Source organism: Aulostomus chinensis, chromosome 15 (assembly GCF_037954235.1).
Source record: "Aulostomus chinensis isolate RoL2024-O1b breed Wild chromosome 15, RoL_Achi_v1.0, whole genome shotgun sequence".
NCBI classification, from domain to species: Eukaryota; Metazoa; Chordata; class Actinopteri; order Syngnathiformes; family Aulostomidae; genus Aulostomus; species Aulostomus chinensis.
The window spans coordinates 14,000,835-14,017,395 of NC_141334.1; the positions used below are offsets into that span (position 1 = coordinate 14,000,835).

The window sequence follows — 16,561 nt, forward strand, 5'->3', positions numbered from 1 at the left end:
CAGACAGAGAGAAACCTTTGTTAAACTAAGTTGTTTGGGCAAAGTCAAACCACACTAATAAGCATTGTACACTGTTTTGTAGAATAATCGCCTTCTGTACATCTCACCTCATCCTTTGCTTGGAACAGGTACTCCTTCCCATCTCCTAGCCTGCAAACATTCAAGTCTTTAATACATCTCACTGTTCTGTGACTTGTAATCCCCAACTACATCATAGCTTAATGCCAACGGGGAGACGCTACATGAGAAAGAGGTTTTTATTTGCCATTTCCTCTCACCTGAGTTTGAACACATGTTTCCTCTTCTTATAGTCATGGGCAACCTCACACACGGCCTCTCCCAGGCTGATGGGTACCTCTCCGTGGTATGGAATGCCATTGCTAGCACTCTTGTTGTCTTTGTAGAAACCAAGACTTCCTTTTCTTAGGACACAGTACACGTTCTGCCATGACCTACGGGTGGAATTAGGAGAACAGTTAAGGAACGGGTTTATATACAGTATATTTTACACTTTACTGTATGTCTGTAATGTTTTATGAGTCATACATATATATACATACATACATATATATATACATATATATATATATATATATATATATATATATATATATATACACATATATATATATGTATATATATACACACACACACACATATATACATATATATATGTGTGTGTATATATATACACACACACACACACATATATATATGTATATATGTGTGTGTGTGTGTGTGTGTATATATATATATATATATATATATATATATATATATATATATATATATATATATATATATATCCCCCAACTAAACACACATTCAGAGCAAAAAAGTTTTATTCATTGCAAAACGACAAAACTGAATAAAGGAAGCTGAAACATGAGCGTGGTCATACAGAGACGTTGCTCTGACAGGACAAGTTATGACAGACTGAAACAACCAGCTGTAAGAAGTGTTCTCTACCTTAGTGATCAACACTAACCTGCTAGCTGCCTTTTTGCTGTGGGACTCCATCTCCTGTTTTCGACAGAGCATGCCCTCCATGGCCTCTGGCTCCGACTCTGCTCCAGCCCTGCTCGGTAGTGTGGCAGACGGCTCAAGGCGAGAGGATGCCAGCCCGCTGTCCCGACCAGGTCCGTTGACTGACTCAGACTCTGAGCCCTGTGGTTCCGATTAGAACATGAATGGTGGTGAGGAGGGAGATAAACACGTGGCTGGAGGGATGCAGGGGGTTGCAAAGCAGCCATTCACAGGCATAAATGGAAAGCCATGATGATATCAGCTTCAACTATGATACCCTGATCATGACATAACGTAGGTTCAGAAGGTAATCACATTTCCAGCACACTGATATTAAACAGGACACATATAGGCAAGACCTAGGATTACCACAACCATACATCTGGGAAACATATGTTACACTGAGCATCAAATATGTACCACAAACAAAACTGCATCAGATTTGGTCAAGGCAGAGGCAGATTTGTCATAGACTGTATGGTTTTTGGCAAGATAGAACATAATTTTTCAACTTCAGTCTCTTGAGCAGCTGTCGTGGACTGCAACAGAACATCCAGTTCCAGCTTCTCTCTCCCTCCCTCCCTCTGTGTCTCGCCTGTCTGTTCTTTTGGTATCTCTGCAGTTCCGCCCACTCGCCTGCAACTCTTCTCACCAGTTCCTCTGGCCTGCCTACTTTGCCTGCCTCTTAATCAGCTCATGATTCCTGCCACCTGTCTGCCTGCTCTTTCAGCCAACATGTGGCCTGGTACCTCATTAGTCATACTTTTTTTTTCCTGTGCTAGTCAGCTGATTATTCATTGTGCTTTTGCCAATATTTGCATTCCTCTGTTGTGCCTCTGGATTTCTGCACCTTTGAAAAATTGAACTGCTTTCTGCTGCTGTTTTTTCTTTTTCTTTTGTAAAGATCTGTAATATGAAGAGCCTTTGTCCTGCTAAAGTCTTTGCTCCTCTTGACCCTCCCTGTGATTTTGGTTTGTCTGACCTGTGACTGGACAAGTGTAGATGTTGCAATGTAACACACAAATGAGAACAGACGTAGACACACACTCAACACAGTTTTACTAGCTTATGTCTGAGATAGGTATTTTTGCTTCTTTCATTTACCAAATGACTCTTAAATCCAAATTCCACTACTTCAGTATCGCTGTACTTGAATCAAGATCGTAATCATCAGCTGAGGAGACAATTGTGGAGGCTTTTGTTCAATAAATGACTGTCACACCAACAGGAAGTGTGCACATACAGTATATAGGGGAAGACTAACACACGCCACATATAAATAGGCTTCAACAAGTACCACCACGTTTACAGCTCGACACTCACTCCTGTCCTGGTCAATACGAGCACATGTACAACAGCAGATCTAAACGTATTTGATCCATGTTCCTGTTCATGAATCTGCATCATGCTTTTAAATGATGGAACTCATGAATGAAACTGTAAAGTGCATGGATAAATAAAACAATGGTGGCATTGGTGACAAGAGAGTGATGGCTTCTCAATAGAGGCGCTGCAGTTGACCAGGAGCTGAGCGGAGGCTGTGAAGAGGGCGAGGGGGAAGCCACAAAGCCGACCATTTATTAGTACTCACACGCTCCGGCTGCTTTGGCTTACACACACGTTTAGGCTCTGATTTCTTTCCCACTGACAACGATAGCGATAGTGATTGCTGGTAAAAACGCAATGAGAAGTTGTTAAGTCATCTTTGTCTATGGCAGGGAGGGAGATAGTTGGTGGCACTTGGGTGGGGCGGTTCCTCTGCAACGCCCAAGTGCTTCAATAATTCTTAACACTATTATCAGTTGCTGGCAGCAAACACCTACCATTTATCTCCACTCCAAAAAATTGACGCTTGACACTAATTTTGGGAATCAGACAATCAACTGGATGAAATTCAATTGAATGACAACAATGATGTCATTACATGACACAACGCAGACAAGACATGGACGCACTTACAGTTACACCTTCACCAAAAGAAACTGGAGTTAAAATGATCCTTACAAATCCATTCTGTGATATTTGAGACAATATGGAATACACATAAAAAGCTAGAATACATACAAGAGCCCTAAAAAGGAAGTTCAATAGGACACCAGGTAAAAAGTATTGACAGCTCTTCAAAACATGTCTCACCTGAGATGTATCATTGTCACTGTGTACTCCATTCACTGACACCGACTGATTGAGGGTCGTCTGGTCTAGACTGGTTCTGTGTTTTTAGGTAAAATATGTTATTTACCATGTTACAGTACATTCTACAGAAAGAAAAAAAAATCACCCTCTGTTTACCTTGCTGCCGAGTCATGCGCTTGACTTTCTGTCTCGGATTGTGCCATCATCTCTGCTGGGGTTGGTGTTGGGGGTCGCCGTGCCCTCTCCTCTTCCTCTCGCCTTCTCTGAATCTCGCGCTCTTCCAGCTGAAAATTGAGAACTCAGTCTGTAATCTTAACGTAAATCCTCTGGAATGAGGAGGAACCAATGATGTTTACATCATTTAACTACCACTCCAGGAAAAGATATCAGTTTCAAAGTTGTGTAAAACTTTTATGGGATTGAATTCTGCTTACAGTAGTAAGTTTCTCCAGGAGCACAAAGCGCTCTTCCCAGGCCGCAGCAAGTTTCTCAAAGGCTTCGTGGCGCTTAATTAGACTTTCCACCTCGTCCACATTTGAGCCCAGCTCCGCTGTTCGCACCAGAGGCTCTTGACCTGCCAACCAAGACTCTGCTACGTAGGCATCACGTCCAAACTGCAACACTTCCAGCACTGAGAAGCAGAGAAAAAGAGAGGGGAAAATGCAGGCTCCAGTGACTTCAGTTATGACTGCTGTGTTTGGGCTGTTCCAGTGAAGGGGTAAACAAAATGAAAACACACACTTAACTTTGTGTGGCACTGTTGCAAAAGTAGAGCTAGGACCATGAAGTGCAACCATGTGAAGAAGTTATGACTGCTATGATAACGTTCTTGAGCAATACTGCATCATCAAGTGATGGGTGGTATATTTGCATTTAGCCTTAAAACTGGACTGGACTAACATCAATAGATTGAGTGAGCTCTCACACAGACTCTAAAACATGTCAAGCTTGCATACCGATTTGTAAGTAGTCCATCTTGTCCTGCCACTTTTTATTGATCTTGTCTCTCTTTTCAGTGAGTTGACAAAGTTTCTCGCGGATCTGTGAATGGTGGAAGATTCAGTGATGAAAGGAGATCAAATTAAAAAGCAATAAGTAGATTAACAGTTACAGAGGCTGGCCCATTACCTCATCAGCTGCATAGTGATTTTTGTTGATGAGAGTGTTTCCCATCTCAATACAGGCAGTAAAGCTGTCTGCTCTGGTCTCAATTTCTGACTTGATGTCTTGATGATTGGCGATGACCAGCCCTGCTGACGATACATCCCTAGAACAAGAAATTAGATTACAGTTGTAACACTGATTACATCGGAATTATTATTCAGGAGACCGGATAATTTAGCATCCATATCACCTGGGGCTGTCATGTGCATCGATTTGTAGGTTGACACCATCCATCCAGAGCATGAGGTCTCGCACCATGTTGAAGAAACGGAACTTTTCCACAGTGTCCAGCAGAAGGAGCCTGCGGGCCTCACCGGCCTCTAGAAGACCCTCCCAGGCAGATGTCACCGCATGTTCGCTCCTGTTAATGTCATCAGCTTTCTCCCCAGCGTAGGCCTTCTGCAGCCGTGCAGCATCATCTTGGACCTGGTTCACCTAGAGGGTGAAAGGGAAAAAGGATTCAATCCTCCTTTCACATGTCATTCTTGCTATTTTGAGAGACCTATTTCATTAGCAGATAGCTGACCTGTCCACTGAGTGCCTGGATGTCATTTTCAAAAGTATTGTGCTGTCTGTGAAGATGCTGGACGGTGTTCAGGTCACGGCCAAGGTCAGACGGCAGCACCTCCCTCTTCTCTTTAACACGTCCAAGCACCTCCATGGCATCCTGATGGAAGCGGTGCAACTCATAGGAGGCTGCCAACATCTGAGTGCGTGTGTCAATCAGCTCCAGCAGGTCAGCCCAGGCTTCATTTAGTCCATCCTTCCACTCAGCTACACTGGCGTTCTCTGGATGACCCGATTCAATCAGGTCATCTGCCAGCCCATTTACACCATCAACACGCTCTTGGCCAATGGTGCTAGTGTCACGAGCAAATTCACGGAACTTGTCTCTCAGCATCTGTAGAGAGAAAAATCAGGGCAAAATTGAGCAAATAATTAATTCTGCTACATTTCCCAGAGCTTCATTGTCTCCATAGAATGTGAAAGAGAGAAAAAAAACTCACTGTGACATGCTCATAGTCCTGGCCTAGTTCATGGGAGCCAGCAACCACCTCCCTTTCAGCAATCCACTGTTCCAGGTCATCCACCTCCCGCTTCAACTGGGTTAGTCGCAGTCGCTCCTGCAGTCGCCCACGACGCTCCTCAGCGAGGTCCTTCAAACCTGCATACAGCTTGTCAACCTGGGCTTGCCGTAAGGTGATTCTTTCGCTGTTAATTTGAAAATAAACCACAGTGATGAGAGTCTGAATGTGCAAAAATACACATAAAAATGTGGAATCACAATGGACAGAGCAAACCCCTCTCACCTCTCTGGGTGTTCGCTGGTGACCATGAGTCGGCTGCTGTTGGCTAGCTGGTGAATGGTCTGGGCGTAGTCTTCAAGAGCCTGTTCCAGGATCTGGTGCTTCTTCACCATTACAAGTGCACTTTGTTCATCCTGGGGGAAAAAGAGAAAATCATTCCATTAGACAGTTGTGGAAGAGTGCTACTGAGAGCAGTTCTGTGTCTCATCTCACCTTGGCCTTTTCCTCTGACATCATGTGCAACTCCTGCTCTCCCATCCAGGCTTCTGCCTCTGCTGCATCAGCGTAGAACTGCTGGGCTCGATTGGCGTCTATTAGACGGTCATGACGCTTGTCTGTCTCGCCAATCAGCTGGTCCCAAAGGTCCTTCAGCTCAACAAGACGCTCCTCTAGAACAGACTGTCTCTCACCGTCTACTTGGCTTTGAGTCTTGCCTCGTCTATGGATGTCATCGATGCGAGGCTGGTGTCCTTGGATCTCCTTCTGTAATGTCTAATGCAGAAATGAAGAAAGTGTGTATGGGTTTGTTTTGGAATTTGCTGCACCTATAGCCATCTATTTCTTTTATAGCTAGGAAACATTTTACAGAGTTGTTGTTTGTTTGTTTGTTTTTTTTTTAAAATCTATTTACCTGGTTCTTCTTGATTAGTAGCTGTACAGTAGGAAGGTCTTTTCCATGGTCTGTGGAGGTCGCCAGGGGCATCCTCTCTTTCACCCACAGCTAAGAGGAAAACAGAGTAAATAAATCATGAGCATCAGGCCAAATGGGATAAGTGGGAACAGTAAGATTCACAACTTCTGCATCTAATTCACAGTATGCATTCACTAAATTAATCCCACTCACAATTTCATCCTCCAGATCTCTGTTGAACTGATGTGCCTCTTTGGAAGCAAGTAATCGCTGTCTCCTAAGGTGAAGAGGGTCCTGAAGTCTGGAAAAGCTGTCTGTGACACGCCTTTGCTGACCATCCACCTCAGTGACACCACCAGCATCTTCCTGAGACAAAGCCAAGGCCTGAGACTGTAGGGACTGCACCTCCTTCTCCCGGACCTCCATTTGGTGCTCTAGCATCTGCACAGAGACAGTACAAAGGTGAGATCACTCCAGGGATCTGAACATGTTTTTCCATTACATCTATTAATCTTCTTGATTCAAAAGTACAACAGTGTTTCTTGACAGTAAACATGACCAAGATTGCTCGAGCTATAGAGCATACCTGATGTTTCTTAAGCAGGATGTTGACACTGGTCAGATCTTTGCCATAGTCATCACTTTGCAGCTGACCCTCAAGGTTTTTCAGCCAGACATCCAGAGCGGAGCAGCTCTGTGTGAAGAGCTCTGCCCTGTTAGCATCGAACAAGCACTGGGCTTTGGTGCGGGTGGTGCCCTCTAACTCCTCCCACTGATGCTGTAGGTCTTCAAGGGTCTGCTGGACAACAGGTTTCAACTCTGGCTTCTCTGCCACAAGAGCCTGACCCTCCTGTCAGAGACAAGAAAGACTGGCTTGTTATCATTTACACTGATGTAGCTGCATGACAAGTGCTGGCAGAATGTCTCCAAGTGAAAGGAAAATCCATTAAAGGTATACTATGTGGCCTTTTCTTTTTAAATCAATGTACATTACTTGTTACAAAAGCAAGACACCTGTCCACATATAACACATGCATCATTTTCCATAATCCTGGAAAACACCAATGACTAAACCTAAATCTCAGAATTATGATTTTATTTGCTAACATCCTAGAATACTGCTAAGACAACTAATCTTCCATGATTGATTATTCGTTAATGATGAAAAATTATATAACCATGTTCATACCTTATCAATTTTGTCCAGCCAGTCTTTGTTCGAGGCCAGCTCTGCCATGAAGGCCTGGTGTTTCTGCCACTTGCTGTGAAGATTTCTGGCCTCATCATAAGACATGTCCTGAGCCGTTAGCATCTTCTCATTGATCCATAAAGTGAGCTACAAAAAAAAATGGAAAAAAAAAGTTATGGAATAATCATCTTTAAGAATGAAATGATGATTTACAAGTGATTACACAAATTCTATGGCCTGTTTCACTTATTTATCCCTTAACACACCCTGACTTATTTATTACACTACTGTTTCCTCTGATTTTTATGTTTCCAAGCAGCAAAGATGCAGGAGCTTGTTTTTGATTCAGATGTATTTCTGGTCATCTCTAAAAGTGATTGTGCAGCAAAAAATGTAAGGTCTACAACAAAATGGGCACATACATTGCAAATTCCACCTCCAACTCAGGCAAAAATAAATTATACTCAGAGACTTAAGAGTGGTGCTAAAATGACAATTTTAAATATTAAGCTCATGGCCCGGCCTAGAATCAAAATTGCTTCATATAGAACCATCTGCATCTTAGGTTCATTGGTGTTCTGCTCTAAAAGAAATCTTAATTTTTTAATGTCATCCACAAGGTGGTGCTAATATTCAAGTTCATGGTTATGCAAATGTACCTCCTGTCCATCTTGCAGGAAGTGCTGAAGTTCTCTGTTATCCTTAAGTTTAGCCAGCAGTTCGTTAGCAGCCTCCTTATTCTTAAGATGCCTGGTGAAAACAAATAAAGACAGAAAAATTATGCACTCTTCAAATATAAAAGCAGAAGCTTAAATGGGTCTTTTTCCAACTTTCGTTTGTTCTAACCTCTCCTGAATGGAATCAACTTTTTCCTGGATCTTATCAGAGTTTGCATTGCAGTCATTGATGAGGCGCCGTCCCGCCTCCACCACACCAGTTATCTTCTCCTCACTGGCCTCTGTGGTTGTGAGGAAATCCTCATGCTTCTTAATGGCCTCTTCTGCTCCCTGAAGACTTGCGGGCATTTCTGTGTGGGACAACACATATTCCTACAAAGAGAGGAAAGGAATGTTTTCAGGTATATTTCTTAGATGTCAAATTGTGTGGGTTTTTTTTCCAATTTTTTTTTTTCTTGTGCAGTGGCATACAGCAGCCCTATTTCTCTCTTTAGCCTGCTTCTTCCCTCCTATTTACACCAATTTCAGACCTGGTATATACATGCGCAAAGTGTGAAATACTGAATTTAAAACTTGAGAATCCAATAAAAGGCATCACAAGACTATGTGGATTGGTTGCATCAAGATAATGAATTTGAAGGATGAAAATTTAAAGCACGTCTGTCACTTAGACAACAAGGGCAGACATTCCAGCAAAAAAATCTGAATTCGATTCTGACTTCTCCCCAACTCCTAGATTCATTCCTGCCCGACTGAAATACTTCATTATCCACTTAAAGTATGCATCATTATACAATATTTTGGCAAAATTATTTGGCTCTGATATTGGAACTAATTGCTGGCTTGAAGATGGTGGTGTCAATTTTTATATCCATGAGGTTGCAGCTCTCTGGCAGAAGTCTTTTTTCCTCACCTGGCTGTTGAGGAAAGCCTCTGCCTGCTTCGCATCTCTCAAGAAAGTCTGGAAGTCAAAGGCTTGGGCCAAAAGACTATGGCGGTTCTCCCACATCCGACGCAACTCATGCCAACCAGTATCCAACGCCTGGAGCCTCTGAGCCAAGAACATGTGCTGCGCATCTGTTTGTCCTTGGGTCACCTCCTCACCAACCGCTCGCATCTTCTCGTAGTCCTCCTTATAGTTATCCACCTCATTTTTGATATTCTCATGCTGGGCAAGCAAACTCTCAGCCTCAGGCAGAGACGTGGGGATGTCCTCTGACGCCACAGCTGTCTGGGTGCGGGATAACCAGGACTGGAAGTCATCCAGATCCCTAAGGAATCCCTGCAGCTTGCTGGCTTCGCCCAATGACTCCTCACGTCGTTTCATGGTAGTGTTCAACTCCTCCCAAACCTCCTGTATCTCTGACAGGCGACCTTGGATCTCTCCAGCCTGATCTGGATGTTCCTTGGCCAGCTTTTCGGCTTCAGACCTCAGGTCATCCAGTTTCCCCTGTAAAGACAATTATAGCTATTTAATTGCACATACGAAGACAAGATACATCGGCCCATTTTGATCCATTCTCAACACTGGAGTCACTCAATATGACTTCTTCACACCTGAATAGCCTCCAGGTCCCTCTCCATGCCAGTGAGTTTCCGTTGTAGTGCCATCACTCCAGCCAGGTCATTTCCCAAGCTCTGAGTAGATTCGATCACCTTGGTCTTTTCCTTCATCCAGGTTTGGATCTCATTACATTCCAGGTGGTAGTTTTGAATGTTCAGGGCAGACTCTAGGCCTTGTTTCTTTTGACCAGCCAGTTGTTGGAATTCCCTCCACCTGAATATGACACCAAATACAATATTAAACTCAGCACAGGGGACCAGCATATACAATGGTTGCCAGATGGTTCAACTCATCAACAAAAATACCCCGGCGAAGCATAAACAGTAGGATGCTTGTGACATTGGCGCTCTGACCACTGATCCTAGCAGTGAAGATATTTTAGCCTTTGTTGAGTAATGGGACCAACGAGAGGTGGTGGAACATAAATTGTGGTCAAAATGATGAAGACATACTCCGTCTCAAAACACTGTGTAGAAAAAACACTGCTTCTAAGAATCTGTTCCAGCCAAACATTAAAAGTAAAATAATTATTAGTTTTGTGACTTGCTACTGTAAGCTAGACCATATCATATCACCAAACTTTACTGCTTTGACTCTGTAAGGGCTGAGTGAAAGAAAAAGCAGGTTGCAGTTGAGTCGTCCTACAGCTCAAAATGGCTGAAACTTGACTGTCTTAGTACCAGGACATGGTTGACATATTTCATGACTTTGTCTTGAGCAGTCTAGTCTAGTCTTCACGTAGCTGTGATTGTGTGTGACAGAACAAGAGAAGAAAAAAAATATTTATTCATAGATTTTTCTTGGTTCTATGTTCCAGTACTGACCTGTTGTTCAGCTGATCTCGTGTCTGGTGGATTTGGCCTTTGCTGCAGTTGTCGGAATTCAGCAGCTGCTCAGCAACCTGGTTCACGTCAGTGACACGAGTTCCTAAGTTGTTCATCTCAGGCTCCAGGGTCTCAAATCTGTAGCCATAAAGAAGTCATTTAAAGTTTTAGCTAACTTGGTCAATGTGTAGATAATTACATGATTTGCGATGGGTACTGGTGGTTCTGGAAGTTCCTCCCTATACCCTATATTTTACTTTAGAATTTTATCAAGCCTACGACATTAGAATTCAGAAATGTAACTATTGAAATTGACTGGCCAGCCAGCTTCAATTTCTCCAGCTAAGGAATGATAAAATTGTCTGCATCAATACTCTATTCTTCCATGCTCCCAGACTGACCTCTGCTGCACCACCTCTAAGTCTTCCAGTTTGGTAGGAATCTCCATGCCATGTAACCACTGCTCCTTTTCTTCCACCCAGAGCTGACAGGCACCAGCCTCACTGAACATACGGTAGAGGGCCAAGGCACCTTCGAGAGCCTGGCGCCGAGCTGCCGACAGAGATTCTAGCTCTTTGTAGCGCTGCTCAATAGCAGGTAGGCGACCATCCACCTACAGTCAGCAATAAACAATAATTTAGTACGGTACTAAAAACGGCATGTCATCATTCGAGAAGCATGAAAACAAAGCACACATACCTGAGGGGAATGAATATAGGCCTGTGGCAGTGCTTGGGCCTGCTCGTGCAGGGAGTCAATTAGGGGGTGGTGGCTCTGTATCTCCTCCTCTATCTCCCTCTGCTTGCGAGCTAGAGTTTGAGTAGAGAACTCATCATGGCCCACCTCCTGACTGGACACTTGTCTTAGAGTCTCCATGATCCATGCCTCCATGTCATTAGCATCTGTCTGAAATTGATGCAGGGCCACTGCTTCCTTCAGCCTCTGCTCTCTGAGCTTTGTCGTCTGAGGACCAGGACAAACAAGTTATTACATTAAAGATAAAGTAATCAGATTTTTGTTATTATGAATAATAATTTAATCATAACAAAGAAATATTGATCACCACCCACCTCCTCCAGATGTGTCCACTGTCCACGGATGTCTTGGATCCTTTCTGTAACCTGTGGGGCTCCAAAGTGTCCCTCGTTAACCAGAGCTTCCCCGACAGCGATGCTGTTACTCAGGGGGCCATAGCGGGCTGCCATCTCATCCCTGAAAGCTTCATGTTTGCTAAGCAGATGCAAGGCAGAAGTAAGGTCACGGCCACATTCTCCACTGGCCAGGATTTGCTCTTGCTCTCTGATCCAGGCTGCTTCTTCTCCAAGATCCCATAGGAACTGCCACAGGCGACGAGAGTCCTCCAGGCGCTCTCTACGTTTGCCAGCAAGCTGACCAAGCTCCTCATAGGCTTGACCCAGAAGGTCAACCTTTTCACTAACTAGTCCTGGCTCACATGGCTTGTAGGCTGGCAGATAGAAAAGGCAGTAATAAATGTTGCTTCAATAATGTGCACAAATAAGTTTGAAAAGAGCTGTAATATGAGTATCAAGAATGTGTAAATGCATGTTTGAAGACTCACCCTGGTCATAGGAAGTGAAGCGTTTCGCCGCTCCCTGCACTGCCTTAATCCTCTCTGCCTGAGCTGAAATGTCAGCCTCTACCAGAGTGTGTTTCTGCAGTAGGTCTAAGACATCATGCAAATGTTTACCACTGTCCTGAGACTGCAGACGACTCTGAAACATGCAGAGAACACAGCCAAGTCCATTATTTAATAATTTTCAGTATTTCGTATTCAGGAAAAAAAAAACAAACCTCTCATTCTGTTTGTTTGTTACTGTGCAAGGTGGGAACCTAGGATGAGTGTTGTGTGGAAATTCCTGGAGATGTGCCTTTCAATCAGTGTCCCTTTAATTGACCAAAACCCCAAAATAAAAGCTGACAACAGGACTTTGACAAGCAGAGACAGAGACAAGGAGAAATTCCTCTAACCACGTAGATGTACCCCAATATAAAACACAGTTAAATGACACAAGGAAACTTGGCTTTAAACAGAATCAAAGAATTAACAATAAACACAAAATTAATTATATGATAATCTGTGACAGAATGCCACACATTATCAGCTTCTTTTCAGCAAGAGCTGAAAAATATGAATGCTGAGATCAATGAAATCCCAGATAAAGAAACATTGCATCACTACATAAGATATCCCCAACTAGCTTAAACATTTAATTAATGTTGTCTAAATTTAAGGTTTTAAGAAAACCTCAAAAACTAATGCAATGTCTGTGGTCATTTGACCCGTACAGCAGCATTTCAGGAGGAATCCCTAGGGTCATTTTAACCCAGCAAATGAGGGCCACCAGAGTGACTGAAGTCCATCTAAGCTAACCTCAGTAAAGCCGGCAATGACAGGCAACACAATCCAGGATAGGCCTGTAAAAAGCTAATTAGTGCCATGAATGGCTCTCCGATGGGTGCAGACACTAAAGCTGCAATGGACATATGTGAACAAATGCTAATGTAAGTGAGAGGATTAGTGTATTCCTTTTTGCTAATTAAAACCAAAACCAACTAAATAAATGGCACATGCTTTTGTACCACTGTAAAAACAATACTGGAATGTATTTTTGTTGAAATGGGCCAGTACCTTCATGTCTGCCATCCAGTCCATGATATAGCGCATCTCTTGAAACAGTCTCTGGAGGTCACGATGGGCATTCAGACGCTCTCGTCGTGCAGCCAGAAGCTCCTTCAGGTATTCCCAAAGGCGAAGAACGTTATCTCTTCTTGCGAGTACACGCCGAACATCATGATATCCCTCTGCTTCCAGCTCTTTTGCAACAGCCTCTACTGCAGCCACACGCTCCCAATATGCACCAATGTCTGTCTCAATAGCTTCATGCTTACGAGTGGCAGCTTCCACTGCTCCCAGGTCAGTTCCAAAATTGTCCTGATGAAAGAGGACAATAAGTGTTTGCCAATAAAACTTTTTTTTAAATAAGACTATCACCAGACATTTATCTGCTTCTACCTAAATCATGTATTTATTTTTTTTACCTGAGACACCAGCCGTTGGTTCTCACTCAGCCATGTTTCCCGCATGGCAGCTTTGCGGTCAAAACGTGCAGCAAGCATCTCCAACTTTTCCTGGCGAATCAGTTCGTTTCTCAGTGCCAGCTCACGTTCATGCTCTGCTTTTTCCAGTCGCTCCCATGCCTGAAAACAGGAAATTGATGAATGTAACAAGAATATAATGAGATAATTTTGGTCCAAAGTACCAAACTATAGTCACGATATGATTTAGTGCTCTATTGTGCAGTTGTAATGATGATTGAGCTCAAAGTTGTAACCACTGATATGGACCCATGCCAGATATGCATGTATTAAAATGCAGTTGCGATTTCTCTCCTCTTCGTTTCTCTTATGAACATCCTGATTCTCGTGTCTGTGCTGAGAATTCTACATTAGCCTCTTGAGCCTGAAATCACCTCTTCAAGTGAGCAGGAGTAAAACAGGAGATTGCTAGCTAACTTTCTGGTCACATTCTGTCAGTCATATTCTGTCCTCTGGTGCTCTGGGCGTTGACTGTCAGCTGAAAAATATACATCAGAACCCTGATGTCATAGATATCACTTTATGAAACAAGGTTTTCAGGTATCTAATGGAAGGCTGTATTTCTCATATTTTCTGGGGTAAATCAATACCTTATTGATGTCAGAGATGAGTTTGCCCTCTCTGGGCATGTAAACTTTCTGGTTGTTTGCTCTCATCTTGCTCTGGATGGTGAAGAGGAGAACCTCCAAGTTTCCTTTCTCCGTAAATCTGTGGAGATAAATACAACCTGTGTTCAACATGCAGCTGACACTTTGATATCACTATGATAAATTGGGTTAATTGCTGTGCTGAATGTTAGAAAGCTTTGGGTCTCACTTTGGGGGCTTCTCTACAGTCCGGTAGGAGTTGAAAGCCTGTAGCTGGTTCTGCACCGCACTCAGTGAGTTAGCTAGCTGCCGATCATTAAGAGTCACTATGGTCTGCTCAATCCACTGCAGCAGCTCTGAGGCCAAGGTCTCGTACTTCTCTATTAACTGGTCAGCCTCAATAGCATAGTCCAGCACCTGCAACCGAGAACAATCTATAAATCACAGCAACTGGGAAAATAGTCATCATGTGTTTAATTAAGGTAAAGAGAACACGCATGCGCGCGCACGCACACACACACGCGCACACACGCACACACACACACACACACACACACACACACACACACACCTCACCTTGCCTATTCGTTTGCCTTCTACCGCTAAGGCTTTCATCTTTGAGAAGTAATGGTAGTAGGTCGCCACATATGTAATGATGGACTTCTCATCAGGCTGATCAACATTTACATCTGAAAAACACAAAACAATGTTATTAATCTCTACTCTATCTCTACCACACTTAATTAAATCATTGACAACACATAAGTTTGGACATCAATGGCATGATATAGCTGAAGCTGATATGTGATGCAGTGTCGCTTAAGCTGTAATTAAATCCAGTAATCCTCCATAGTCTCGCACCCATCAATCTGTTTTGGGCCATCAGATTAATGTTCATGGACTGTGTCCAGCCTCAAACGCGACTGGCAAATTTACCCACTCACCTTCTGGGTCCAGCAGCTTGGTAAGGCCAAGTTCTTTTTCAGCCACATTGAATGCATTTTGGAGGTTGTAGTGAGCATTGGACCTTTTCAGGGTGTCAAACTCGATCAAGTCAGGTCTGCAGAGGCCAGGGGACAACAGCAACAAACATCAGGGGAGGGTAGTGTGCAAGCAGATTACATTCAGACTCATATTCATTTATCACCTTCTTGTGGTATAAAGAACTGAAAAGCATTTTCAGTCCACTCAAGTCCATGTCCACTTCTTATTATGTGCTTTGAAGAGAAATACTTTATTTATACAATAAAGTTGCGTAGAAATGGGAATTCCACAGGGTGCCTATTGAGTAGGGTTATAAATAAGAAGAGGTTTGCTAATTTGTACTAGACAAGCTTCTTCTGACTAGCTTATTTTTGCCTAAAAAGTGCCTATTTGTGAGCTTTTACTTTAACCATTACAAAATAGGTTTCACTGAAACCCAACTGACCAAAATTCATAATGCCATTTGTCCAAGCTTTTTAAACTCATGACACGAGTAGCCATGTACATGCATTTTTTTCTCCTTTGCATATTCAAATTCTTCCTCTGCAGTTCGAATCATGTAAATTGCAGCATCACAGTTTACATGAATTTCCTTTGCTTAAGTTACTCCACTGACAACAATTTTAGAATTCTTTCACCAAATCAAGGTCACTAAGGAGTCCAGGCTTCATTTCAATACAGGCTACTCAAGAGGCGCTATTACCAGTAGGGTGTGCAACTGAGTTACCAAGCATGGCTCAGCATGGAAAATATGTGGGTTATTATTTCTGTGATCTAGGTCATCTTATTTCCAATTTCATTTTCATCATTTTAGCCATTCTGCAGACTGAAGAAGTAGGAGGAGACCTGAATAGAAAAGGGGATAAAACACCCCAGAGATGTGTGATGGTACTGCAGCAGGTGCTTCTCATTATACAAAAATAAAAGACTGGGAGAAGACGTGTTTTTGACTTTCCCACTGCCCTGAAAGAGAACCGTACTGACTAGAATTCTATCCGGGCATAAGCCTGATATGAGACAGTAAGTTCACATGAGACTTTGGTGAGTAACATTGTGTACATGGAGATGTCAATGACCTGTGTTTGTGCACAATGGCATTGAACGCCAGACCATCCCTCCAGCTGGTAGTGAAGTTGTGGATGTTGACATTGGGGTATCTGCAGAGGCGATAAATCATTAACTCAACATGCAACAAGAACCACTACAGGAATACAATAAACAGGATGAATGGTATAATGTAATATAAATTCTCACCCAGCAGTTTTCATTTGGCACCAAAGGAGCAGGGCATCTTTGGCAGACTTCTTCTCCTTGTTGTCTTCAGTCTCCACACTGATGTCCTGAATCTGTCAGCA

At 43.0% G+C, this 16,561-nt stretch overlaps 1 protein-coding gene across 5 annotated transcripts in view; it reads right to left on the minus strand.

Annotated features, from left to right (window-relative positions):
* Positions 1-16,561, minus strand: part of sptbn2 (spectrin, beta, non-erythrocytic 2) — a 50,485-nt gene that overhangs the window by 3,674 nt on the left and 30,250 nt on the right. For 3 of the 5 annotated variants that reach the window (XM_086179451.1, XM_086179452.1, XM_086179453.1), the window contains 35 exons: positions 16,461-16,552; positions 16,283-16,363; positions 15,167-15,282; positions 14,799-14,911; positions 14,452-14,639; positions 14,226-14,343; positions 13,579-13,737; positions 13,169-13,471; positions 12,098-12,251; positions 11,589-11,983; positions 11,218-11,481; positions 10,920-11,131; positions 10,519-10,656; positions 9,688-9,907; positions 9,044-9,580; positions 8,300-8,502; positions 8,113-8,203; positions 7,454-7,600; positions 6,851-7,114; positions 6,478-6,705; positions 6,265-6,354; positions 5,847-6,125; positions 5,637-5,767; positions 5,334-5,538; positions 4,853-5,227; positions 4,517-4,761; positions 4,291-4,429; positions 4,119-4,203; positions 3,597-3,793; positions 3,319-3,446; positions 3,163-3,238; positions 2,618-2,695; positions 989-1,167; positions 279-452; positions 108-150 (listed from right to left, as the gene is read on the minus strand). In XM_086179451.1, coding sequence (XP_086035577.1) covers positions 108-150; positions 279-452; positions 989-1,167; positions 2,618-2,695; positions 3,163-3,238; positions 3,319-3,446; positions 3,597-3,793; positions 4,119-4,203; positions 4,291-4,429; positions 4,517-4,761; positions 4,853-5,227; positions 5,334-5,538; positions 5,637-5,767; positions 5,847-6,125; positions 6,265-6,354; positions 6,478-6,705; positions 6,851-7,114; positions 7,454-7,600; positions 8,113-8,203; positions 8,300-8,502; positions 9,044-9,580; positions 9,688-9,907; positions 10,519-10,656; positions 10,920-11,131; positions 11,218-11,481; positions 11,589-11,983; positions 12,098-12,251; positions 13,169-13,471; positions 13,579-13,737; positions 14,226-14,343; positions 14,452-14,639; positions 14,799-14,911; positions 15,167-15,282; positions 16,283-16,363; positions 16,461-16,552 — 6,447 coding nt within the window. The remainder of the gene's footprint in view (positions 1-107; positions 151-278; positions 453-988; positions 1,168-2,617; positions 2,696-3,162; positions 3,239-3,318; positions 3,447-3,596; positions 3,794-4,118; positions 4,204-4,290; positions 4,430-4,516; positions 4,762-4,852; positions 5,228-5,333; positions 5,539-5,636; positions 5,768-5,846; positions 6,126-6,264; positions 6,355-6,477; positions 6,706-6,850; positions 7,115-7,453; positions 7,601-8,112; positions 8,204-8,299; positions 8,503-9,043; positions 9,581-9,687; positions 9,908-10,518; positions 10,657-10,919; positions 11,132-11,217; positions 11,482-11,588; positions 11,984-12,097; positions 12,252-13,168; positions 13,472-13,578; positions 13,738-14,225; positions 14,344-14,451; positions 14,640-14,798; positions 14,912-15,166; positions 15,283-16,282; positions 16,364-16,460; positions 16,553-16,561) is intronic. The other 2 variants (XM_086179454.1, XM_086179455.1) reach the window with 1 other exon arrangement.